The 26,588-nt window shown below is 33.4% G+C and overlaps 1 protein-coding gene across 1 annotated transcript in view; it reads right to left on the bottom strand.

Moving 5' to 3' along the window:
- The window catches only part of AP3B1 (adaptor related protein complex 3 subunit beta 1), a 248,293-nt gene that overhangs the window by 98,320 nt on the left and 123,385 nt on the right, over window positions 1-26,588 (bottom strand). Inside the window, exons 15-18 of the mRNA XM_040622153.1 lie at window positions 16,003-16,179; window positions 6,469-6,655; window positions 5,357-5,487; window positions 401-509 (exon numbers count right to left, since the gene is read on the bottom strand). Coding sequence (XP_040478087.1) covers window positions 401-509; window positions 5,357-5,487; window positions 6,469-6,655; window positions 16,003-16,179 — 604 coding nt within the window. The remainder of the gene's footprint in view (window positions 1-400; window positions 510-5,356; window positions 5,488-6,468; window positions 6,656-16,002; window positions 16,180-26,588) is intronic.

The raw sequence follows: 26,588 nt of genomic DNA, 5'->3' as shown, positions 1-26,588 counted from the left end.
TGCAGAAATAAAAGTATACAATGGATAAAGAACAGATTGTTCAATGTTTAAAATAAACTTTACATTTTTACAGAGGAGAGTTACTTTTAAAGGTCCCACTAAAGGCTTATCAAATATAAAATCATATTTTTCAATATGCTATGACTATAACAGGCAGTGTGGGTTAGAATTCAGAAAAGCATGAGTTTCTGTTTCAACTCTAATTTCTTAGAGGCAAAGTCAAATGAGAAAGGATTAGAAATTACTACGAAAATTATACAATGATATGTAAATGAAAGGGATTATCATAATAGTCTAAACCCACTTGTTGAATATTATGTACTAGGCCTTACTGTGTTGTTGGAGGCATAGCATATAAGCTGTAGTGAACAAAGTTTTTTCAATGAATTATAAACCTCACCACTGTCACTGCTGCTATCAGAAGAGTCCTCTTCCTCCTCAGATTCAGAATAAAATTTCTTAGCAGGATTCTCTTTCTTTGCTTTTCCTGCTGGAGTCCATTCTTTTGCCTGTTTAAAAAAAAAAAAAAGGAAAACTGTAAATACAAATAAATTCTCATTAAGAGATTCAATTTTCTGGCAAACAATCATTCAGAATACAGTGTGAATCCAGAAGAAATTTGCAGGTCTCAAAAGAGAAGGCACTGTTAGAAGACCTGGCATTAAGGCTGATTCCCCTTTACTCCTAAACAGAGGAACTCAAATCTCACCTCCAAGCACATTCTGTTAAATCAACAACCTTATTTTACATATAGTTTTAAACATTTTTGTATTGCTGGTCTGCAGATTTGAACTAAAATAATGTGCTCTAGACGAGGTGAAGGCAGTTAGCAGCAGACACAATAACAGCAACAAGAAATGCAAGATCATAGCTAAATACTGAGGTTAAAACAAAACAAAACCCTGAAAAAAGTGTAGGCAATCAACCCTTACCATTTCAAGGGCCCAAAACCTGCAGTAATCTTTGACTTCTCTCTCTCCTTCATATTCTAAACATCTAATCCAGAAAAAAAGCTTTTAGCCACCTTGGTCAGAGCCATCTCTCTCAGATTACTGCAACTGCTTATTTTGCTGCTACTCACAACCCCCATTCCCCAACTCCAAGTTTGCTCAACACAGCAGCTAAAATGACTGAATTAAAATTGAAAGTCTGATCAAGCCTCTCTTGGGTTTGAAAGCTCACCCATAGCTCCCCATTTCACTCAGAAAAAGCCAGTCCTTACAATAATATGCTCACCCTACCAGACCAGGCCTCATCCCCCTGCCTTTCAGACCTCCTGCTGCTGCTCTCCCTCTGGCCCACTCTGCACAAGCCCCTCCTAAATGTTCCTTCACACACCTCAGGCATGCTCCCCTGCAGGGCCTTTCCCCAGCTGACTGCCCTTCCAATGCTCTCCCTCAGATAACTGCATGGCTCACTCCCTCACTTTCTTCAAGTCTCTGCACAAAAGTCACCTCAGAGAGGACCACCCTTTTTAAAATTCCAACCTCCTATACCTGGCATTTCTGATCTTACTTTGCTCTATTCTTATTTATGTATGTATGTATGTATGTATGTATGTATGTCATCACAGCAATTACTACTTTCCAAAATATTATATAATTTACGTATTTATTTTTATTGTCAGTCTATCCCTGCTAGAACATCAGCTTCTGGAGAGCAGAATACTTTGTACACTGATATAGTTCAAAAGTGTCTGGAATAATAATGATTACTTGTGTGAACAGCTCCTTAAAGACTTTAATACAGTGTATTAAAGTAAAATAAACTGTTTTCATAATTGTGACCTTATCAAGAAAAAATGATATCATCTTTCATATACTCTCTGTTAAAGGGTAGGGAAATCTATATTTTTTAAGAGGTCAAAAATGGTTAAGACTCATTTATTTATCAAACTTTCAATTGAGTTTCTACTATGTGCCCGTCTGCTAGAGTATATGAAAGAGGTTTAAGAATGCTTCTCAAAAGCAGATGCACATTAGAATCACCTGAGAATATTTTTAAAAATACTAATACAAACAAAAAATATATATACTGAAAAGCTGACACCTGGGATTTACCTCCTAAGATTCTGATTTAAATGGTTTGCTGCTAGTCTCACATAGATTTGTTTTAAAGATAGCCATGTGATTATAATATGCAGCTAGGGTTGTAAAGCCCTGATCTAGAAGGCTGCAGGGCTTAAGGTATGTGGCTTAAAAAGACAAGCTTCAATAACTTGGAAAATTACTATATGGACAATAATAGAAAAATGAGTAAAAATTCCTTGAATATATTTGAATAAGATACATAAGGTCAGCAGTACTGTTTCCTTTATATATATATTTAAAATGTTCTGTCCTCTGAATATGAATAAAGATACTGTTCTATAAACAAAGTTCTCCTATATTTAGTAAACATTGCAGTTCATATTTTTTTTTAAATCCTTAAAACAAACACATTTTTCTGAAGCCTGGTAAAAAAAGTGTGCCAGATCACTGTATGTAAAGAAAAAAATATGACTTAAATAGATGGCTTTCAGGGTAAGATCAAATCAACAAATAAGGAAAATTAGGCTACTATGCTCAAAGGGGCAAATTATCTTGACATGGCCATGAACTCTTTATTCATTGAGTTTTAGGTTTTAAACAATAAAAACATTTTAACTTTTTTATGGTCCTTTATGACTATGATAGTTCTATCATTCTAAGCAAAAGAAATAACAGAGAAATAGAAGAAGAAGAGAATAGTGAAGGACTAATTTGAAAGTTCCTAGGAGGAATAAAACATCAAAAGTAGTTGTGTTTATAAAGCAAAATACATTTCATACGCAAAAGACAGTCTTTCTCTAAGGGGGCAGGATTTTCTAGAACTAGGCAAAAAAAATTCTAAAGGATCTTCAAAACTTATTGGTATCATAATATAAATATATGTTAAATACAATATCCTGGAAATGGTAGTGTACAATCCTAAGTGACCTCTACTGTCAGTCTAACTAGGTTCCCTATCAGATTACCTAAACCTAGGCATTTTTCTTAACTACGATCATATTTCATAATAATGAGATGCAACCCTGTAAGATCACATTATGGTAAAACTAGGATAACACAGTGTATTATGTGCACGAAATATACTGATGTGATTTTGCAGAAGGCGTGGTAGAGTGAGAGGCAAGAAAGACTATATAAGGAACACTACTGTCTGCACTGTTGCAGCTGCGTTTGATATTAAAACTATGTATATTATTTTTATACTTAATTCTATCTCTTACAGTATAATTTTAAGCCAAAATGTCTAAAGACCAGTAGATTAACACTGTTTTTGTATAGTATCAATGGATAGTGACAGTTTTCTCAACTAGGTTCCATAAGTTTTCATTATTCCCCATAATAAGTTACCAATTATTAATTTCTAGAATGCAGTCAGCAAAATGAAAAAGAAATCAATTTGTCTCTGTTGAACTGGATAGGTGAAATGAACATAAGAAAATACGTTATTTAAGTATTATCCCTATAAGGTAGTTATGCTTAGAAGAGCACAAGACAATGGAAGAAGCCAGCCAGCCAACCAATCCATCAGCCAATACAAGGATACTGCTGAAACCAAATTAAATTGCACAGCACTGCTATCAATTTCTGGGAAGATAAACTATTTTTATTTTATTTTTTTTGGTGGAGTGGGGCAGCTAGGAGGAAGGATAGGGTAGAAGTGAGGGGAGGATAAAAGGATGTTTTTATGTGTGCAAAACATATGTACCCAATAATGGAAAAGGACAGGACCATAAAAACAATGGGCAGGCATAGTAAGAAATTAGGAGACAGATTAAATCTAGGGAANGAATCATAACAAAGAACATTTCTTTGTATTCCAGCATCTGACACAAAGTTGCACAAATAAGCCAATCTTTGAAGAGTACTTAAGAGGATGTGGATGTGAGTGAAAATCAACAAACTTAGTGTCAAGGAGGAATGGACATAAAATTAGCTTTAATAAATTTTACATATCTTTAAATCACCTCCAAATAGAAATAGTCACAACATAAAAATGACAGTGCTAAGCACTAAGAATAGCACAGATCTGCAAATAAACTCAAGCTTCCTCTCCTCTCTTATTATGTTACATAATAAAATGCAATAAGTAACAGCATGAACAATGGACTCTGAACTGGGCTGGAATCCCAGTTCCATCACTTACTAACTATATGAGCTTGGGCAACTTAAGTTCTCTGAACCCTGGTTTCCTCATCTGTAAAATGGGAATAACAATAACCATCATTTATAATTATTATGAGATAATGTGTGTAAAACATAATCAAAGTACACTACCAGGGTTTGCTAAATGGAGCCAATAAGAGTTATTATTGTTTCTGGCCATGCTTCAAAGCCAGGATAAGTTTGAGTAGTTAAGAGAAACATATTTCTCAAAAGGACCAAATTACATGACTAGGCCCATTATAGAAACTCTTCTATTTAAAGTAATAAAGATTTCCTTCCATTTTATTGGAAAATTTAATTGGGAAGGAGGTTAACTGACTATGCCAGAGGAGTTAATGGTAAAGAACTCTGGTTATCTGAATTCTGGTTCAATACATCTTTTCTATCAGAAAAACACCCAGAATGTTATTCCTAATTGTTCTTTTTTTAATTAATTCTTCTTTTAAAAGTTTTGGATATATTTCACATAATCAATTTCTAAAGACAATGAGAAGACCCTTCTCTTTACTTTTCTTGTTCATATAAAAAAGAAAAATATTAGAAAAGAACATTAATTCTTTTATTTTAGTAGCCAGCATTTTTTTTAAAGATCTAGGAAAAGAGTATTTATTTAGAGAGCTTTTTTATTTTTTAAATGTGAAAGCAACATATTATTCATTTTAGTTATGACCTTGTCTAAGGACATTTTTTGTACACAATGCACCTATTTATGTTTAGACTTCACTTAAAACAGGTTCATCAGAAAATCCAGAAGAACACTTTGTATGGTTTTTCTGGAAGAGAACAGCAAAAATTATTTAGAAAAATATTGACAGGAAGCTTATGAATCTCTAAACAAAGTAGAAAAAGCTTAATCCAATGACACTAAATACCTTAGAAATTGAATCTACACAGCTAAAAATGCAATACCAAAAATGTGGGTGGCACTGATGCAGAGAATTCAATTCTCTATTTCCTTGAAGAAAAGGAACAGTACATGTACAATGACATAGGAATACTACAATATTCAGTTCCCATAACAGAGAGATATAGCTAACACATTACATTAGAAATATCAGAACAATTTTCAATTTTCAACCCCCAAAAAAGCTTTTATATAAAACAACAGTTATTCTAGAATCTCCCACTGCTTGACAAAATTAATTTCAGAAAGGTCAACTTACCAACTCTATTACCTCTACGTTTCGAACTGATGGGTCCGGCGCCACCTCTGGCCAATTAGATAATTCCAGGTACCCAGTAGCTTTAGTGTTGAGAGTATGAGATAAAGTGCCAAGCTGGAAATGATCCCTATCTATTAAAATAGAGGAAAATATAAAATAAACAATATGAGCTGTATATAACAGAGAACAATCCTAATCAGAGCTCAAGGTAATTGGCATATTACCTCAAATGTCAAGGAATAAATATAAACTAGGAAGCTCTTCATAGGTCAAAAAACTGATTTCAGTCCATAGATTACAATAATCTCTCCCATAATGGTCAATAAAAAAGCTAATCAGTCAGTGTGTTTAGAGGTGTTGCTCTGAAATGTAGCTTCTCTAAAAATTACTTTACTGTGAATATTAAGAATGACAGCACAGTTAAACAATCCATATACATGTCTTAGCACAAACACATCCAGAATTTTAATAGTTTTTCTACAAAACTGAACTGCTTTTTATCACCAACAATTAAATAAGAAACAATATGAAAACCAAGCTATATAATTGTTTGATTCTAATTTTAATGGCTACTTGTTAAATTGATAAAATAATTATTCTTTCTAAAAAGCTGGGAAAAATAAGTCAACTTCCATCTTTGAAAGACAAACTTAAATATAAAGGGATATTTTTATGAAATAATTCTTCCTAGAAAAGTTTTGCTAGTATAGAATATTTAATAGTAACACAGAATATTTAATTAGTAACAACTCACTATTAAGGTAAAAATTAGATTCCTTATTAAATAAAGCTATCTATTTAAAATAGCAATGAAGTCAATGTCAATTAGAACAACACAGCTTTAATCTATTATTCAGCTAAACTGTTTAGTAAGAATAAAAATAAAATCAAAAGAATGAAATTATTTAGGTAAATAAGGTATATAAAATATAAACTTTAATATAAAGGTTGCTCTGGAGAACAGATAAGTGCGTAGAAAGCATCCTGTTTTATACATTTATATAGGTTAATCATTTACATTTTTTAACAGATACATTTGAAATGTATTAGAAATGGGGCATATTGTCATAATTTTTTAGGTAATATATTTTGCAGTTATATTCTGATAATACCTTTAAAAGGAGATTCAAGCAGTGGTGCAGGTTTTTGTGCTAGGAATATTTTTTTGGCATATTTACTTAAAGCTCCACTCTTCTCATTCGGAACAATAAGCTGCCTAATAAATCTTGTACGGTCTCTGATGTCGTAGTTTTGATCATACTTGCCGAGATTTAATATGTACTGGGTAAGCAATTTTGTCTGTTGGAAAAAAACAGAACAAGATGAGAATACAGTTATTTATGATTATTGATAACTCTGGATAAACATATTTAAAGAGGTAATAAAAATGAATGGTTATGTCAAACAAATGTTGTTCCGTAGGGAATATGCATTTCTAACGCTGCAAATGGAATTTTGAAGCCAAAGCACATGTCCTCTTCAGTATTGGGGAGGTGAATGCTGAGTACTGAGAAGCAGCCATGTGCTAGATTATTAAACTGCTGAAGTGGAAAGAAAGGCATCATTAAAAAAATAATCATATATGGCAAACCCGCTGAAGGGTCTACGTGAGAATAATGAATGTGGAAATACAACTAAAAACATGGCACTCAAAACTTAATCGGAAAAATATGCAGGACATCAAAACATCAGAGAGTATTAGGGGGCTGGCAAACTGCTTCTCCTGAGGTGTGTTTTATGAAGAGATACTGTCCCTGGCATAAGCAGTGTCTGCACTCTGACTGCACTCAGTTACTTTACCCTGAATTATGACCCATTAAAGCAGACACATGAATCACTGAACTGGATTACTGCAAATTATTTGCAGTGCATTTAGCTGTTACTTTTTCATAAAAGCAAGCTGCTGATGCCCTCTAAAAACTAGGATAAAAGACTCCTTCCATTTTTTTCCCATGCTGCTTATAGCCTCTAGTAATATTGGTCATTTATTTATTTATGTAAGGCAGCAACTTATTATAGTAGCTTTTACACTGTAATAAGATTTCCAAAGTCAATTTTTGAATGTACTACATTAACATATATTGAGATAATTTTAATAGTAATTAAACCAAAACCGAAATGTTATCAAAATAGGTTTGTATTTTAAACTCCAGTTATTTTACTGACAAAGCATAGTTTTAATTTAGGTTACACAAATACAATTGTAGCTATAAATTAAATAGGATTCATAATACACAGAAAAAATAAACATCTACATTAGAACATTTTATAGACATTAGAAATGGACACAAAATAAAATCAATCAAGTCAGGCACAGCTCAAGACAATTCTAGAACATTAAGTCAAAGTACACAAATAGTGTGTAATTGGTTAGGAAAATTGATTTGGAGAGAAAGCAACCTTCTTGCAGTAACAATGTATTTAAAAAGCATTAACCTAGTTCCAATAAAGTAGAACTATAAAAAATACAAGGGAAAAATGTTAATAGAGCTATTCTGAATTTGGTTACCAATAATTGCTATTCGCTAATTACCAGACAATGTTGGTTCAACGACAGATAAGAAAAATTCTATGATTCATTTCTAAAGACAATTAGCAAAATATTCACCAAATGAGGACTGCAGCTCAAAACAAGGTGTGGTGTCCTGGACTAGGTTATTAGCTTTCTGAGACCCTGGGAAATATACTGATATCCATCAGTTTTCTCAAATGCACAGTGAGAAATTACAACCAGGGTAACTCTGAAGTCCATCTGAGTGTGACGATTTAGAAGATGCAATTAAAATAAATCAGAGAAATAAAGTAAGTCTGTTCATCACGATGATTTCCTAAAAATTTTAATTCCAGTATAGTTAACATACAGTGTTATATTAGTTTCTGGTGTACAATACAGTGACTGAATGATTTTTTTTTTTTTTTGAGCTAGTGGAGTGATATATTTGCTTCTATTTTTGATCCCCAATATCAATTTTTAGGAAATTAAACTATTCCAATATATTAACAAACACTATCAAGAGTCAGGGAATTTTAAGCAATTAAAATTTTGTAATTTTTAAAGTATGCATTTATTGACTGCAAAACTTGTTTGATTGTTTTGGTGGGCTTATAAAAACAGTTCTATTAAACATCCATTTTCAAAACGAAAATTCTTTCTAAGAGACAAAAACCTACCTATGTATGATGGTATTAAAAACATAAGCAAATAATTATTCACCTTATATTCATACACTTTAATCAGTTTCTTAGGACTATCTACCTCTCATACTAAGTCATTGATATTTCTCTGAAGGACATATTTTTATATGGTCTTATCTTGAACTTAAAAAAAAATAAGACAGTCTACGATCTTCTTCAAAATTGAATTTTATGATCAATAATTATGAAATTGTTGACACTTTCAACTTATTCTTTTCTATAGACCGTAATATTTTTAATGAAGAAAACACCCTCTTTTACAGTATTAAACAATCTAGTAAGCATAAAGAAAATTCTGTTGATAGAAAGGTATTCTCGTCATGCTTTCTTTCATGCTGAAATCTGTAAAAATATCAAGCCCAGATACTTAACTTCTACCCCTCCAATCTTTTTTTTGATAATTATTTTTATGAGACAAAATTTTTAAGTCATTCTTTCTTTATACTTTTTAAAATATTTCACCAAATTTACAAAATGCAAAATCAATTACCTTCTCAATTTCATTTCACTCCAATACAAAATAGGAACTCCATCAAAAAAGTCTTCATATTAGTTGAGATACTGCAAATGACAGAACTTCTAAAATAAATCTTAAGGTCCTAACACATGACTTGAAGGGATAAATTTCAATAACTCCCTGCTTGCAAGATTTGTTTCCATGAAATGCCATTTGCTAAAATTTTCAAATATCGAAGGTTTTTGGCACTCAATTTGTTAAACACTTTAAAGATTTCCAACTAATTCTGAATCAGTTCTATCTAACAGAAGTTTTGCTTACTCCCATCCCTTCCCCTGGTTAAGAAAAAAAAAAAAAAAAGCCAACCTAGGACACTTAGGTTAATTTACAAAGCAGTTTTTCACAAAATCATGTTTCTAGGATCCGTTTGGTAACATGCAGCAAAAAAAAAATATGTACAACAGTGCATGCTGTCATGCTTAAGTACGTTTTTTCAGTATTAGCTTCATGACAAGAATTCTGTAGTTCAATTAAAATATATATGTATCAAGTATCAGTATATCTGACCATTACAGTTTTATTTCAGTAGAGAGAACAGAGATGGTTTTGCATGCACCACAACCAATTCTCAAAATGCTTCCCTTCCATAGCTTTCTTAATTTAATAAGAAATTGATTCTATCATGATAACATTTTTAGCAAAACCAAGTAATTTTATCTTCCATGTTGACCTTTTAAATTTACAAGAGCATTTACAGCACTTTTGACAGAATAAACTTCCAAAAGCTTTGCTTTGATGCCATTTATAGCACTGACAGAACAAACATACAAAAGCTTTGAGTGAAAAAAGTCAGCCTATTATTGGAATTAATTGATTTTCTATTTGAAAACTAGCATTGTTTAGGTCCTTTTTCTGCTAATGGAGCCAATACATTAACAGTTACTGCTTCATTTCTCATATGTGCAAAAGAGAACTTAGAATATAAAGTGAAGAAAATTAATTTTTAAAAAGTTATCTACATAAGATCTTGTATCACAGAGAGATACATAAACATCTTCTGTACCTGTATATTTTAATTGTGATCCTGAGACACAATCTTCTCAAAATAACTCTTAGGCTTTTAAAATAGATGCTGATGCCTTTTTTAGCAGATACATTTTATCTTTTGGTGGTTGTGTGGTTAGTGATAACACTGCAACTCTCATAGTAGATGGTAAATACTGATGAACATTTTGTGCATATTAAGTACTGAGAAAGAAATTCAGTATATCATTAAGTGTACACTTCCATTTTTAAGAACTGATTGCTGCTGGGTTTATAACAAGATAAAGGAAGAACTACCAAATAATAATATAAGTAGGCTTTAGATTTACACTGCACAATAAATGACAAAATAACTGAAGTGAGTGTTCTGACCACTCTCTAATGATCTATGGCAGGACTGTCTCCTGCGCATATTTCATCTATAACCAACCCCAACTTCCCATGTCTTCCTTTGACTCCATCCACTGGAAACTTGGAAGCTTCATGCTTCACACAGGCCATAGCACAACCTGCTGGCACAAGTTGCTAGCAGATGAAACACTTCAACACTTATCTCACCACCATTGAAAAAAGGAAGGATTTATTTAGTTTTTTTCTACTTGCCCTGTCAGGGCACACTTCATTTTATCAGCACACATTCTGCATGCTGCTCTAAAAGAGAAATTACTTACGTTACATCTCAAAAAGTTTGGGAAAAAAAGGCTTTCTGATTTAAATGTCTTACATATTAAAATGAAATCTCTGTTCATTGCACTTATGCTTCCATGTCATTAGACAAAATCAGAGCAGAGGTTACAAGTCCAATATGGAGGTCTACCAACTTTCTCTGTCCTATTTTAACACAGCTATTAATGACAAAAATGAAAACTTTCGGGCAAATCCCAAACTGGATGGGACACAGAGACAACAGACATATATTAAGTCTGTCCTGGGCAACAGTGACAAAGAAAATAAACAACGGTCAAGTAAATAATCACGGGCATTTTAATATAACCAGACTCAATCCAAAACCAGATGGGACTTTAAATTGTACTTTTAAATAGGGTTTACTCATAAAATTATAAAAGAAAAACAAAGAGAATAATACAGTGTATCTCAATAACAGAAACATTAATATCTTATATAACTATTTGTTAAATTTTGTTTTCAGATTATTTTTTTCTGCTTAGATTTAAGGGATTGTAACTGGTATCAACTAACAGCTAATGCTACCCAGACACTACAGCAATTACATTCCTTTCAGACTTGACTCTAAGTCACTGGAACATAGGAAAATGAATTTTGGGGAATGCTACATAAAAATTTTAAAATTCATTATTTAAAAAAACTTCCCCAAATACGGCCAACATATTTCTACCTAAACACTCTGACAAGTAATAAACTGGTAAATACTTGCTCAAACAACAGCTTTCTTCAAATATTTATTAAGTCAGCACAAAATAATAAAAAAGGTATCTTAAAATACAGTCCTAAAATCAGCTGAGATATTCTCTTTAAGGAAAATAAAAAAGTACACATAATTTAGCATTTAGCACAGTGAAGATTAATATTGGTTCTACACAGCTGTTATTTTGAAAAAGGAGGATACTGGCAAATGGTTTGGTAAATGAAAAAAAGCTACATAGAATTCTTAACCTACACCGAGGGAAATCTAAGCAGTACCAGTATTCCATGTAATCAATTTTATCATTTCATGACTAACCAGGATTCTTTATGTGACTTGGATGAAATTTCCTGAATTTAAACAGTATACGTATTTTTGTCAACTTGAAAAGTTTTAAATTCTTTCTTTATATGCTATACTTGCTTGAGTTTTTTAATGCCAAGAAAATATATCCAAGAAAGGGTAGTGATGTCACTACATAGAGCTTGAGCCCCTTTTGCTGTCATATTAAGTCATGCTGGGGGCAGAGACAGATTTCTCCAAAGAATCACAGGGCAAGAGAGAATTTGTGGGTGTTTTGGGGTTTTTTTGAATATTTTATTTATTTATTTATTTATTTATTTAGAGTGTGAGATAGGGGGAGAGGCAGATGGAGAAGGAGAGAGAATCTCAAGCAGACGTCATGCCAAGCGCAGAGCCCAAAGCAGGGCTCAATCCCAGGACCCTGAGATCATGATCTGAGCTAAAACCAAGAATTGGATGCTCAACTGAAAGGCCACTCAGACACCCTAAGAGGGAATTTGTTTATAACTTCAGGAAGGATCCCCAAAATATAACTGTGATTTCTAAAATTTCTTACTAAGAACCAAAAAGTCCAAAAAGTAATAAAAGAAAATACAAATATTAAGGATATTCAGTGAATCACACTCTTTTCTAATAGTAGAAAAGTAGAAACCTGTCTCACGGAAAAGGAGACTATTACTTAAAATAAATGAATTCTATTTATACATATCAATATTTTAAAAACATGGCATTAAGTGAAAAAAGTAGCTTACAAGAGTATGGAAGCAAAATTTCAAAACCCACAAACCAGTAAAATAGTGTACAGATATCTACTTATGTAATAAACACGGAAAACCACACATGACTGAAGCACATCACCAGTATGACAGCAGCTACCAATGGGGAGGAAAATAAGGTATGAACAGGAACTTGTTACACTCCCTTAAAAAATAACAACTATGGCAAAAAAGCTAACTTAATCTTAATGGTAGATATATATGTATTCATACTATTTTGTACTTTTCTATAGGTTTGCATTATTTCATAATTAAAAGAAAAACATGAGCTAACCAACACACTAACATATATTACTTATCACTACATTTAAAAGATTACAGGAAGTTTAAAAATAAATGCACCCATTATTCATTAATTTTTAACCACTATTAACCAGTTTAATCAACTCCTAGTTTTCTCTCTCAGACCTCAGACCTTTCAAGGAAGTCATGCTCAACCTTGACACTATGCCTTAAGAGCTGTAGAGCTTCAGCAACTTCAACTGATTTCAAAGTCCTTCAGCTTCTCCCCAGTGTAACAGTGAAATTATTCTCCTTGTACAATGAGTATTCTTTTTTTCTTTCTTTTAAGATTTTATTTATTTATTGGACAGAAAGAGACACAATGAGAGAGGGAACACCAGCAGAGGGAGTGGGAGAGGGAGAAGCAGGCTTCCCCCTGAGCGGGGAGCCTGACGCGGGCTCGATCCCAGGACGCTGGGATCATGACCCGAGCCAAAGGCAGACGCTTAACGACTGAGCCACCCAGGCGCGCCTGTACTAGTATTCTAACAGCATTTTCTACTCTTGATAATCATATCTAACAATTTTTTTCTCTATAAAAGGAGGGATTTTCAGCACCCTTTTCTCAGTAGGGTAAACCCAAATGGAATGTTTTTGCTAATGAGAACAGATTCTCAGCAATGGGACTAATTCCTTTATTATAAACAATCATATTCTCTAGGAATAATCCAGCAGCTGGTTAGCAGTGTAAACTAGGGATAAAAAAAAAGAGCATAATAACTAACATGGACTAAGCACTATTATGATCCAGGAAATCCTAACACTTTACATGGATTGTCTCCTTTAATTTTTATAATAATTTTGTGAGGTAGTTACAGTAGTTGTGCTCTAATAATTATTTTCAAAATGTGCATTTGTCCAATTCAGTTGCATAACGTGAATTTTGTATTTGCTTGGGCATGATTTTGTCTGCAAGAAATACTAGGTGAAGGCAGAAAATGGCTACCAGCTGAACTGGGCTTTGTAGGAATGACAAAACATACCAACCTCAAACATCTCACTCAGATCACTACATGTATTTTCCATCCAATTTCAGATTAATTCTTCTTCCACTACTTAACTAACAAATACAACCTTTTCAACACCCATTTCCACGTCAGGTCTTTTCCAAGGGAAAGAGCTATGTTCACTGTATTATTCATGTATTTCTTAACAATTTAACATGTAAAACTGTGCTCCCGATTTTATAAGGTTCTTTTTAATTTATCATCATTTAAGTTTTTGAGTGTTGTCCCTCTAGCTCTCTCTCTCCAATTAAAAATATGTAATTTTTATTGTGCAATTTTTTGTGCTTTTGTAAAGCACAATGATTTTTAAGAACATTTATGTTGCATTATAAAGAACTATTAATTATCATTCCCAACTTACAGATAAGAAAAATAAGTCTTAGATAGGTTATATAACTTGTCCAAAATCATATACCTAATAAATGGCAAAACAGGATTTGAAGCCAGACAGTCTAATATGAGAGCCTGTACTCTCAATCACTACTTGCCCTCCAGTAACTGACATCAAATAGTTCTATGGTAGTCATCACACACAATTAAACTGCTTTCCAAATACAAACTTCCATCTGAAATTATCAAGTTAGAAAATTAAAACTTACTGAAAAAGTCCACTTAAAGAGTGTTAATCAGAATGTTTTTTATATATCCAAAAAGAAAAATATAATACTAATGAATATATAATAAATTAAAGAATATTTATAATACTAATGATAAAGAATATTATATAATATTATACTAATGATAAAGAAAGTTAAAGAATATATAATACTAATGATAGACAAGATGTTGATTTTTTTAGGGACTGTATTTTTCAGTTCTAGAATACTTCCATTTGATTCTTTTTTATAATTTCTATTTCTCTACTGATAATTCTTATCTTTTTGTCCATTGTGAGTATATTTTTCCCTATATTGCTGGCTCCAGTTATAAAAAGCTGCTTCAAAGTGTTTGCTTGCAAATTCCAACATCTGGATCATCTCAGAGTTGGTTTCTGTTGTATCTTTCAATTTTCTTGAAAACTGGTCACATTTTCCTGGTGTTTTGTTTTTTTGTGTGTGTGATAAAACACGTATATTTGCCATCTTGGCCATTTTTAGGTGTGCAGTTCAAGCACAGTGTTGTACAGCCAATACCACCATCCATCTCCAAAAATTTTTATATATTCATGAATTGAAACTCCATCCTTTAAACAATAACTCCCCATTCTGGTTCTTCTTATATAGAATAATTATGGATTGTATCTTGGATATTATGAATGTTGTATTTTAGAGGCCTCAGACATTATTACACTCTTTGAGTACTGACTTTTTTAAAGATTTACTTATTCGAGAGATAGAGACAGCACATAGGCCAGAAAGTGGGAGGGGAGGGGCAGAGGGCGAGAAAGAATCTCAAACAGACTCCCTGCTGAGCACAGAGCCCTACGTGGGGCTCAATCAAAAGACTTTGATATTATGACCTGAGCCAAAATCCTGAGTCCTTTTAACTGACAGAGCCACCCAGGGCCCTGAGAGTACTGATTTTTATTGGTGTATTTTAGCAGGCCATTAACATGGTTGAGTTCAAAGTGCAAACTCTGTCTCTTTGGTGCAGCTCAAATTTCAGTTCAATCCTTTATCCTAAGCTATGCTGCTCTGAATCCTCCCTGACCACGTGTGGTTCAGGGTCAGCCAGAGACCTGGCCAGAGTTATTCACAGATTTTGAGGTTCCTGCACTATGGCCCTCTCTTTTATGGAATTCTTCCCTAATTTCCAATATCCCCTGCTTAGTGGGGAATGTACTTCTCCCTCTCCCTCTGCCCCTCCCCCCACACAGGCTCACTCTGTCGCTCTCTCTCAAAAATAAATAAATAAATAAAATCTTTTTTAAAAAAAGTCTTATCCTTCACAAAACTTTCTGTCATCTCTCACCTCATTCTACTGCAGACTTTCAATAACTTTCTCCTCTGAAGTTCCACTGTATCTTAATACTTCTATTACAGTGGTTACCTCATACTATTTCATTGTTACATTTTGCTCTCCTACTAGACCAGAAAGTCATCTCTCTGCACCACTACCTTCTAATAAAGAACCTTAAAGAAACAGACACATAGTAATTGTTGAATGGACAGACTAATGCATGAATAGATTGATTTTAGCTGCTTAATCAGAGTAAATAGGAAAGTAGGTGCCACATAAAGTAAGGTTTAGACTCTTACCTGTCTGGAGTTGGTTAAATACAATTTTGCTCCCAGATTTAAAATCTGCAGTTTTACCAGATCATCTTCACTAGTGAAGCTTTTAGCCATCTTCCTCAATACATCAGGGGCAATTTTAGGAACTCGTTCACAGTTTTCTCCAATTAGCCAAAGAATACTTGCTCTAGCCACAGGAACCTAATATTAAAAGCAGATTATATAGTTACAAATAAGATAATCATACTCTCTCCTTGATGATAACATAGAAAAGGCTCTAAATATAATAAATGTTTTATATCCATTCATGTAATATGTATATCCAGGAAGTGTACTTTTAGTTATGGATTTTCTTTAGTTATCAAAAAATAAACAACCAGGAATTATCATTAAAACTGATTTCAGAGATAATGCCTTAGAAAAGATTCACAGAGAAAAAACCGTTTGTCTAGAATCTTGATTCTATCATAGATGTGCAAGTCCATGCACATTTGTTTATGCATTACCGGTACTGCTTTTGCAGTACGATAGCAGAGGCAAGTACAGTTGACCCTTAAACAATACAGGTTTGAACTCCACTGGGTCTTTATTGTGGATTTTTTTCAATAAATACAGTATAATATTGTAAATGTATTTTTTCTTCCTTTTCATATTGTCTATTCTCTAGCTTATTGTAAGAACTCAGTGTATAATACATATAACATATGAAGTATGTGTTAATCAATGGTTTATGCTATTGGTAAGGCTTCTGGTCAACAGTAGGCTATCAGCAGGTAAGTTTTTGGGGAGTTGAAGTTAAACCTGGATTTTTGATTGTAGGAGGGAGGCGGTTGGCACCCCTAACCCCTGCATTGTTTAGGTGCCAACTACTGTTGCATCAAAGACCATAAAGCTGAAAATATTTACTATCTAGCAATTTCAGAAAAGGTTTGCTGACTTCTGCTCTAGGGCACTGGTTAATAAACCTCAATGCCTGTAAAAATCTCCTAGAATTCTTATTAAAACTACAGGGTTTTGGTATCAGGTCCAAGACAGTAGCTCTGTTGCGGGGCCCAGGAATCTACACTTTATGAAACACCACAGATGATTTCTAAGATGGGGAAGTCTGCAAACCATGTTTTGAGAATCCACTGGATAACAGAAAAAAAGGAATAGATTCATTAAAGACTATGATTCCAAATTAAAACTCTTATTGTCCTCTATATATTTGCATCTACAGTACCGGGGATATATAAAACTGACAAGATCATCAAAGTCTATTTATAAAATCATGAATCCTGGTCTATTATTTGGTCATCACAAAAGAAATAGGGATAAGATAAATCTGTCTGATATTGTATTTTGGCATTACATTTTTTTAATAAAGTACATTTCAATATGTTTTTTTTTAAATGCTTTGCTACAAATTGGAAACCTTCCATCAGCACCATTAAGACCAACATTTTAGAGTATGCAAATTAGTTTTATTACTATTTGTTTATTTGTATCCTCTCTTACTCCAAGAGATTTGAAGGGGTATGTAAATTAGTTTTTGTGAACATTTTCACCTAGTATAGAAAATCTCCTTTTTATAATAAATGAAAACGCCAATGACTATCATTAAGAGGTAGCATCACAAGAAGAGATAATAGTCTTTTTATGAAATCCTTTCCAATTCCTCAAATTAAGTCCTAATATTTTCACTATTGTTTCAAAGCTGTACAGGGCATAACTGTTAAAGAAGAAAGTGAGAATAAGGACCTTTCCTCAGCTAAAATTTTATCACAATATCCCTCACCTCAAATTCTTTCAAAACATCCATTTTATGAAATAGGATAAAATTATTAAGACACTCCTAAGCTGGGTGTTTCACCAGAAGCAAAATGAGGTCATCTGAAAGCTTTAAAATCAAAGTATATATTTTCGAATATTATGACAATAGCAGTACCTTTAAATTAATATTAGAATAATTTTAGTAAAAGAACTCACATTCATGTAATAAGTTTACTAAGTATGAATAATATGTATAATAATAAATGCTATTATAAATCTATTCATGAAGTATAAAACTGATATCCTTACTGTTTACTGATCATGGAAAGAAAGAGGTTATTTCTAATGTTCCAAAAGTTACACTGCATTAAAACCTTACTCCCAATCTATTATTTTAAATGGGCTAAAGCACAGTAATTGAGTGGTACATTAAATTTTCTAGTATAAAGCAATTCATGTTGCCTGCCTTCATGAAAGGTACCTCTAAGTAAGAATATATGCACAACTTCAGATTTTGGTTATGCTAGATTTATTTTTCTTAAATATTTTATCATATACTACTGGTAGAAAAATTAGAATTCTAGGACATATTCCAACCTATGATCCCACTTTAAGTAATTTTCTTCTGGTAATACAGTTTTAATTCTTTTTTGCAATTAAGAAGACAATTACAAAAAGTTCTAAGAGATTGTTTATATTCCTACTCATTAATATACTAAGATTAAAATAACAATATTTTAACATTCTAAACATTCATAATGCATACATTTAAAATACAACTCTTAGGGAAAAAACGAAAATCAATAAATTCCAATGCTCACAATGAAAATCGCAAGATGGTGGTGGTGGAGAGCAGGGTAATATTCAGAGGTTCTAGAACTGAGGTAATAAAATTTCCAAGTAAACATATAGAAAACTTCAGAAAACTTCTGCACAACAAGAAATAATACCAATATATAAAATGTATTTATACCCAATTCTTGGTGATGGCAATTTATTAAAAAGCTTAGGAAACTGACAAACCCAATGTTTTTGTGTGTTTGGCTGCAACCAGAATCATAAGATTTTCAGATTCCAGTCCTACCTTTCTCTCCCAGTTAAGTTACAGAACTCTCATTTGTACACCACTGATAAATGATTTTTGTTCTCCATGGTCTTTTCAACCATAGAATAAACAGGACCACTGAACTAAAACCAAACTAATAATACACATATACGAATTAATAACATACATATGCATAAGATATAATACTTTTATTACAAACCTCTGCTTTTCAATATTTTCAAAGACAAGCTGCATTGTGAATGATTTTGATTCTTTATTCTAAATGCCCTGATCAAGTGGTTTTAAGTGCATTTTTAAACCTTCTGCAAGAAGGCAGTTTCCACTGCCATTTTAACCCATTAACTTGCCTGCAAAAAAATATGATTCCTAGCTGATCACAGCAGTTATAGAAAGACATCTGAGAAGATTTTACAGATCACTCCGTATGCAGTTCAATGTAAAAGCTATTGTGTTTCAACACTAGCCACTGCACCATGCAATAGTGTAAAATAAATCCTGCAACAGCAAATTTATTTATTTAAATTTGTCAAAGGCAAAATCAGTAAATACCTAAACTGCATATAACTAGCAAATGAGATCCAATAGTCTGTATCTGGACTCAATATGCATTAACACTTTAGTATGAATTTAGTTGGGGCAGCAGGGCAAGGGTAGTTACCTTGTGAAATGGCAGGCATTTAGTGAGGCACCAGGGCAAGGAGTCCATAAAGTGCTATTTCAATATTACTCAGTAGTCTTCACAAAGTAACATCTTTTAATTATTCTCTTATGATAGTAAATCCTTATCTGTCCCATAAATCATTATATGAAACTCTGGTAGAGCAATCTTCATGTTTTTATTCTGGAAAAATGCATTTTATTCTGGAAAAACTTTGCTCTAAAAGCAGTCTTCACTACACATGAAGTATAGTCCAAAGGATAAAATATTTACAATCAAAACATTTAAGCTGACTGTACTACCAACAGATATACCTTATGCAATCTGAATTTAAAAAGTAAAATTAATTTAAATTTTAGTTCTCATATTTTCAACTACACCGCTTAATAAATAGCGAATGGAATCAAAATCTTGAATACAACAAAATCTAAGTTCCTTTTTTTAAAAATTACATAGCCAACATCTACTGAGTTCTTACCATGTGCTGGCACTGTTTTAAGACTTAACCTGTTTTCTCAATCTATTATATAACACAAAAGCCTGAGAAAGTAGGCTCTACCATTATTCCCACTTGATATATGAGGAAACTGGGGCACAAAGGGGTTAAGAAAGTTGCCCAACATCTTAAGCTTGTCGGTGGTGGAACTAAGACTAGAAGTCCAAGTCTGAATACAGAGTTCACCATGGGCCACTGGACAGAGACAAAATGAGTGCGCTATACTAGGAAAAATACCAGCTAGCAAGGCTCTAAGAAGACTGGTTCTGGTCCTAGGTTGACCATGTATATCATGGAGACAAATAACTTCACATCAGTAGGCCTCATTTACTCATTAATCAAATGAAGGATTACTCCTTTGGCCTAGTTCTTCTGCCACAGTGTACAATGGTTCCTATACGGCCTTCTGCAGCTTTTCCAAGAGCCAGCCTTTTCAGAAGAGGTCTAGGCCATTCTCTTGACAATTCCTCTCATGCAGCATGTGGGGCATTTCCCCACCTCCTTAGATTTCTTGTTCTATGGAGAAGTAAGATAGCCAGAGTGGAAAGAGATCTGCCTATAATTTTTGTTACGCCTCCTGGAGGGTAGATGAGCCCTGGATTCAACCTGATAAAGTGGCTTAAGGCCTGAGAGAAAACAGCTCAACAGTGTCCTCTTGTCCTGACACTGTCCAGATTGGCTCTTTCTAAACAGCACTGGTTTAAGATACTATCCCTGGATGTAGGGTGAAATATAAAGAGATTCCGGAAAAAAGGTCTCGTTTAAGGCTCTCAGGCTTAGCTTCCCATTTTATAATCAATCACTTACCCATATTTAAGAGTCATCAAGTACTTGGTCAGAATAATAAAGCCCTGTTTCCTTTTCCACATGGCTATTACTCCTAAGTAAATAGCTCTCTTGAATATTTGGAGGAAATAGATTCTAGGGATTCATCACTCCCCTTTCCTGACTTTGAAGCTGCTGTCAGTTATATCCCTCACCACCTTCTTCTGGAGTAACTTATACCTCCAATCCCTAATCATTTTTAGGATTCTGCATCACAAACTATCTTGCATTGTTCTTCCTTGTCCCACTTCAAGGACTTCAACTTCCTCAGATACATTAGGTAAATAATAACTCTTTTAATTCTCCAAAATTTCAAATTTTTGCTATAGAACTGCATAGAGTTTTCTTGTAATTATTTGAATCTCCCTTTGAATCATGTGCCCAATTTGCCCACTTTTGTTTTCTCTCTTTTTACCTTATCAAAATCAGGAGGAGTGGAGCACCTGTGTCTGAGTGGCTCAGTCAGTTAAAGGTCCCACTCTTGATTTTGGCTCAGGTCATCTGAGGGTTGTGCGATACAGTACAGTGGTGGGCCCCACACTTAGTGGTGAGTCTGCTTCTCTCCCCCCTGCCCCTCCCCCCCACTCGCATACTTATGCTTTCTCTAATAAACAAACAAACACACAAACAAATCTTTAAAAAAAAATCAAGAGGGGTTTTCTACTTTATCGGCTTTCCAAAGGAGATTTAAGATGCATTTATCAATTTCAACTATGTTTTTTTGGTATTCTATTCTACAAAATCAACTTTGATCCCTTTTAGACTTTCATGCTTTGTTTCACTGTTCTTTTTCAGATTTCTTAAGACAAATACCAAATCCTTTTATTTCTGGTCTCTTTACATTAAAAATGGTAGCAGTAACCACTTTAGCCACATCCCACACATTTTAGAATAAAGCGTTTTCTTTTCCTATGTTTATATAAAGCTTGTATTTTTTTCTTTCAAACTTCTTTCACCTAAAAGTATATTTCTTACTTCAAAACTGGTCTGGTACCCTTTTAAATTATATAATTCTAATTTTATTGCTTAAGGTTAAAAAACATAAAATCCTTAAGTTTTCTTTATGTCCAAGTACATTCTTGATTTTTTGTAAATGCTTTATGAATATACCCATAAAAGTGGGTATTATCTGTTCAAGAGATATAAAATTTTACCTATAGTACTGAATCAAGTATTTATTCTAATTTTTAATTACTCTCTGTCTTACTTAAAATCTGCTGGGTATATGTAATATGAGAAAAGTATATTAAAGTCACCCACCAATTTCTCCTTGCATTTCTAATAGATTTTTCCTTTATATATTTATTTGGTTACCATATTTTTGTGTGAATATAGGTTTATGCCTCTCAATTTCTTTGTAAATTGGTCTTTTTCATTTTATAATGTTCTTTATCTTACTGCTTTTTTTTTTTTTTAAAGATTTTATTTATTTATTTATTTATTTGACAGAGAGAGACAGCCAGAGAGAGAGGGAACACAAGCAGGGGGAGTGGGAGAGGAAGAAGCAGGCTCCTAGCGGAGAAGCCTGATGTAGGTAGGGCTCGATCCCAGAACGCTGGGATCATGCCCTGAGCGGAAGGCAGACGCTTAACGACTGTGCCACCCAGCCGCCCCTTACTGCCTTTTTTAAAAAAGGATTTTATTTATTTATTTTGAGAAAGAGACAGCATGAGCAAGGGGAGGGGCAAGCAGACTCCCCACTGAGCAGGGAGCCACATGCAGGGTTCAATCCCAGGACGCCAGATCATGACCTGAGCTGAAGGCAGAAGCCCAACTGACTGAAGCACCCAGGTGCCCCCTTACTGCTTTTAATTAATTTTAAATCTCACTTTCTTGTTCATATTCACTTAATATCACTTTTCCTATCTTCTTTTTTCGATCTTTATCACTTGGATTAAGGTGTTACAATTACAAATGGCTAGCTTTTGTTTTTCACTCTAATTTGAAAGTCAGTCTTTTAATGAGAGAATTAAGTCCACTGATATTTAGGGAAGGATATACTTGGATTTTTACCCTTCTATCTTACTTTATTATTTTAAAAAATTTATTATTTATTTTACATTTGTTTCCCCTTTTCCCCCTTTGAATATGAAATTCCTGTCATACTTCCATATTCTACTAACAATTATCTTCTGACAAAAACAAAACAAAAAACAGGCTTTGCTATATAGATCTATAGGAAAGTATTTTCTTGGCTAACATTCCAACAACTGTTATAGAGAAAGTCAATACAATAAAAAAATGTCTTCTAGCCTCAGAAAAGGATATAGTCAAATACAAAAAAATCTTTCTTCCAAGACAGTCTCAAGTCTGTTGATATACACAGTCTCATTCACAGTCAGAGGTTCTGTAAGCAACTACATTCATCTGAAAATATTTCTTGTAGTTGCCTCTCTTTCTAACAAGACCAAAAGAAGTTCACCTAGCCCAAGTTTTAACTAAATTCTGCACAAGATGTTTAGGACTATAGACTTCCACATTCCTAGTTCCTTCTCATAGTCAGACACACATTTCTCTACCATTCCTTATGAATAAGGTATAACTATTTCCCCCACCAAAATTCACTATTTTCACCCCCAACGTAATCTATTTTCACTTTACTACTTTTTAACTTAAGACAAAAATATTAAAATAATTTCGCTTCCCTCCACTTTCTTCCTTCCATGAGACCTTCAAAACACTTTCTGCCCCAATCTCATTCTACCCCTGGTTTTCTAAGATGACTCAATATTTTTAGTTTCTGATTAGATTTTCCCTTGTGTTGTGCATTCTTCATCAAGAGTTCTCATTTAGCACTTTTGTTAGACATTCTTAGTCTATTAATTTATAAAATTATATGTGTGTATATATGTATATGTATCTGGGTGTGTATATAGATATATATACACACACATGTATGTATATACATTTATGCACACGTATGTATCTTTATTCTTTGTCTTCTCCTATCTAGAGTTTCCTGCTTCGGTTCATCAGCTGTTGGTTAGAAAAGTGGTTCTTACTTACTAGAGGGATGTATCACCTCCCTAAAAGGTATTTAAATAGGGGTAGGAATATCTGTGGTTCTTATAATAACTGAAATATCTGAAATTTGATGCTTGTTACACAGAGATGGGATGTTCATCTCAGTGGACCTGAGGAAAAAGGTCTCTCATCTCCCACCAATAGATCACTGACAAATAATGTTAAACATCTGTTTCACATTTGGGCAAATGTAGACCATGTTAATCTAATAACCAATTTGTCAATGAATTCTAGGAAGCAAAAGGAAACAATAATAAAACCACGGCCAGGTCAGTGAGTAGTCAAGGAACTAAATACAAACAGAGACACTAGAAACGAAAAGAGATAAAAGCATGATACATTGGTTAAGAAAGCAGACTTACTAGCTATGTGACCTTGGGCAAGTTACTTAACCTCTTTGTGCTTCAGTTTTCTCACACATAAAACTGTGTGAGAACTTACTAACAAAACATATCTTGCAAAGTTGTTATTAAAATTAATGATTTATATTTTTAAGGTGGTTAGAGTAGTGCCTGGCATATATGCAATATAGAAGCTATGTTAAATAAAGTAAAATACAAAAGGAGCCACAATAAAGCATACTAAATTTAAGCCTTATTATGTTTTTCTTCTTCAAGCACATTAACTATAACCATGATCATAAAAACTTACACTAAGCACTGTTCTACTAAGCACAATGATTCACTGATTTCTCAAAACAGATCTGTGAAGTTATTAGTACTCTGTTTCCATTTTACAGATGAGCAAACTGGAGCACAGAGAAGTCAAGTCACTTGCATAAGTTCAAAGCCAGTAAAAGGTAGACACAAAATATGAACCCAAGTGATCTGGTTTTCAATCTAACTTTTCTTTTGAACTGAATAAATCTGACATGTAATACTGTGTAAGTTTAGGGTACGTAGTCTGCTATTTTGATATTTATATAGTGTAGTATGGTTGCTGATGTACTAAGATTATGTTACATAATTATAGTACACTGTTGTCCATATTCATTATATTGTGCATTAAATCACTATGACCCGTTTACTACTCATTACAAGTTTGTACCCTTAAATACGATCCCTTAAATAAAAAAAAAAAATACCATCTCTCTTACCCACCCTCCCCCTACTGGTAACCACCAATGTACTCTGTTTTTTTATAGGTTTAATTTTTTTTAGATTCCACAAATAAGTATCGTACAGTATTTGTTTTCCTCTGACGTATCTCAGCATAATGTGCTCAAAGTCTATGCATGTTGTTGCACATGGCAAGGTATCCTCCGTTCTCATGGCTGAACAATATCTCTTTGTATATATGTACTACACCTTTTTTATCCATTCATCCACTGATTAGCCATTGGCTTGTTTCCACATCTTGGCTACTGTGAATAATGCTGTGATAAACATGAGAGTGCAAATATCTCACTGACATTCTATTTTCATTTCCTTTGGGTATATACCCAGAAGTGGATTGTGTAATAAATCTAATTTTAATTTTTTCCATATTGTTATTGTGGTTGGACTGATTGAAATTCCCACCAACAATGTATAAGGGGTTCCTTTTCACTGCATCTTCACCAGCACCCATCATCTCTTGTCTTTTTGATGACAGCCGTTAGTGTGAAGTGATACCTCATTGTGGTTTTGATTTGCATTTCTCTGATAACTAGTGATGCTGAGCATCTTTTCATATGTCTGTTGGTCATTTTGAGGTCCTTTTTGCAGAAACGTCTATTGAGTTCTTCTGCCCATCTTTTAAACATACCGGATTTTTTGTTATTGAATTGACTGTGTTCCTTGTTTATTTTGGATATTAACCCCTTAACCAATATATAATTGCAAAGTTTTTCTCATTCTGTAGGTCTTTTCATTTTGTTAGTTGTTTTTCTTTTCCCCCACCCAGACGCCCCTTTTTTGCTGTACAGAAGATTTGGAGTTTGATATAGTCCCACTTATTAATTTTTTCTTCTGTTGTTTGTGGTTTTGATGTCATGCCCAAAAAGCTATTGCCAAGACCAGTATTAATGAACTTCTTTTCCCGTCTTCCTTTAGGAGTTTTCTGGTAACAGGTCTTATTTTTACGTCTTTGACCCATTCTGAGTTAATTTTTGTGAGTAGACCAAGACAGTGTTCCAATCTCATTGTTCTGCATGTGTTTCTCCAGTTTTCCCAGCACCATTTGTTGAAGAGACTATCATTTCCCCATTGGGTTTTCTTGGCTTCCTTGCTAAATATTAGTTGACCACATATGCCAGGGTTTAATTCCAGGCTCTCTATTCTGTTCCACTGGTCTTTATGTCTATTTTTGTGCCAGTACCATACTGCTTTTATTACTATGGCTTTTAGTATAGTTCAAATCAGGGAGTGTGATACCTCCAGATTTGTTCTTTTATACTCAAGATTGCATTGGCTATTTGGTGTCTTTTGTGGTTCCACACAAAATTTAGGATTGTTTCTTCTATTTCTGTGAAGAATGCCTTTTGTATTTTGATGGGGATTACATTAAATCTGTAGATGGCTTTAAGGAGTACGGCCATTTTAACAATATTAATCCTTCTCATCCATGAACGTGAGTTGTCCTAACATTATACAGATCTTTCATTTTGTTGAAATTTATTCCTACTCACTTTATTGTTTTGACGTTATTGTGAAGGGGATGGTTTTCTTTCTTTTTCAGATGCTTCATTTCCTGTAAAGGAATGTAACTAATGTCTCTTATGTTAATTTTGTATCCTGTCTCATAACTGAAATCACTGATTAATTTCAACAGTATTTTGACTAATTCTTGGGATTTTCTATATATATAGG

Source organism: Ursus maritimus, unplaced genomic scaffold, assembly GCF_017311325.1.
Source record: "Ursus maritimus isolate PB19 unplaced genomic scaffold, ASM1731132v1 scaffold_5, whole genome shotgun sequence".
Lineage (NCBI taxonomy): Eukaryota > Metazoa > Chordata > Mammalia > Carnivora > Ursidae > Ursus > Ursus maritimus.
The sequence above is the reverse complement of the archived record's forward strand: the minus strand, read 5'-3'. Positions and strand labels throughout refer to the sequence as shown.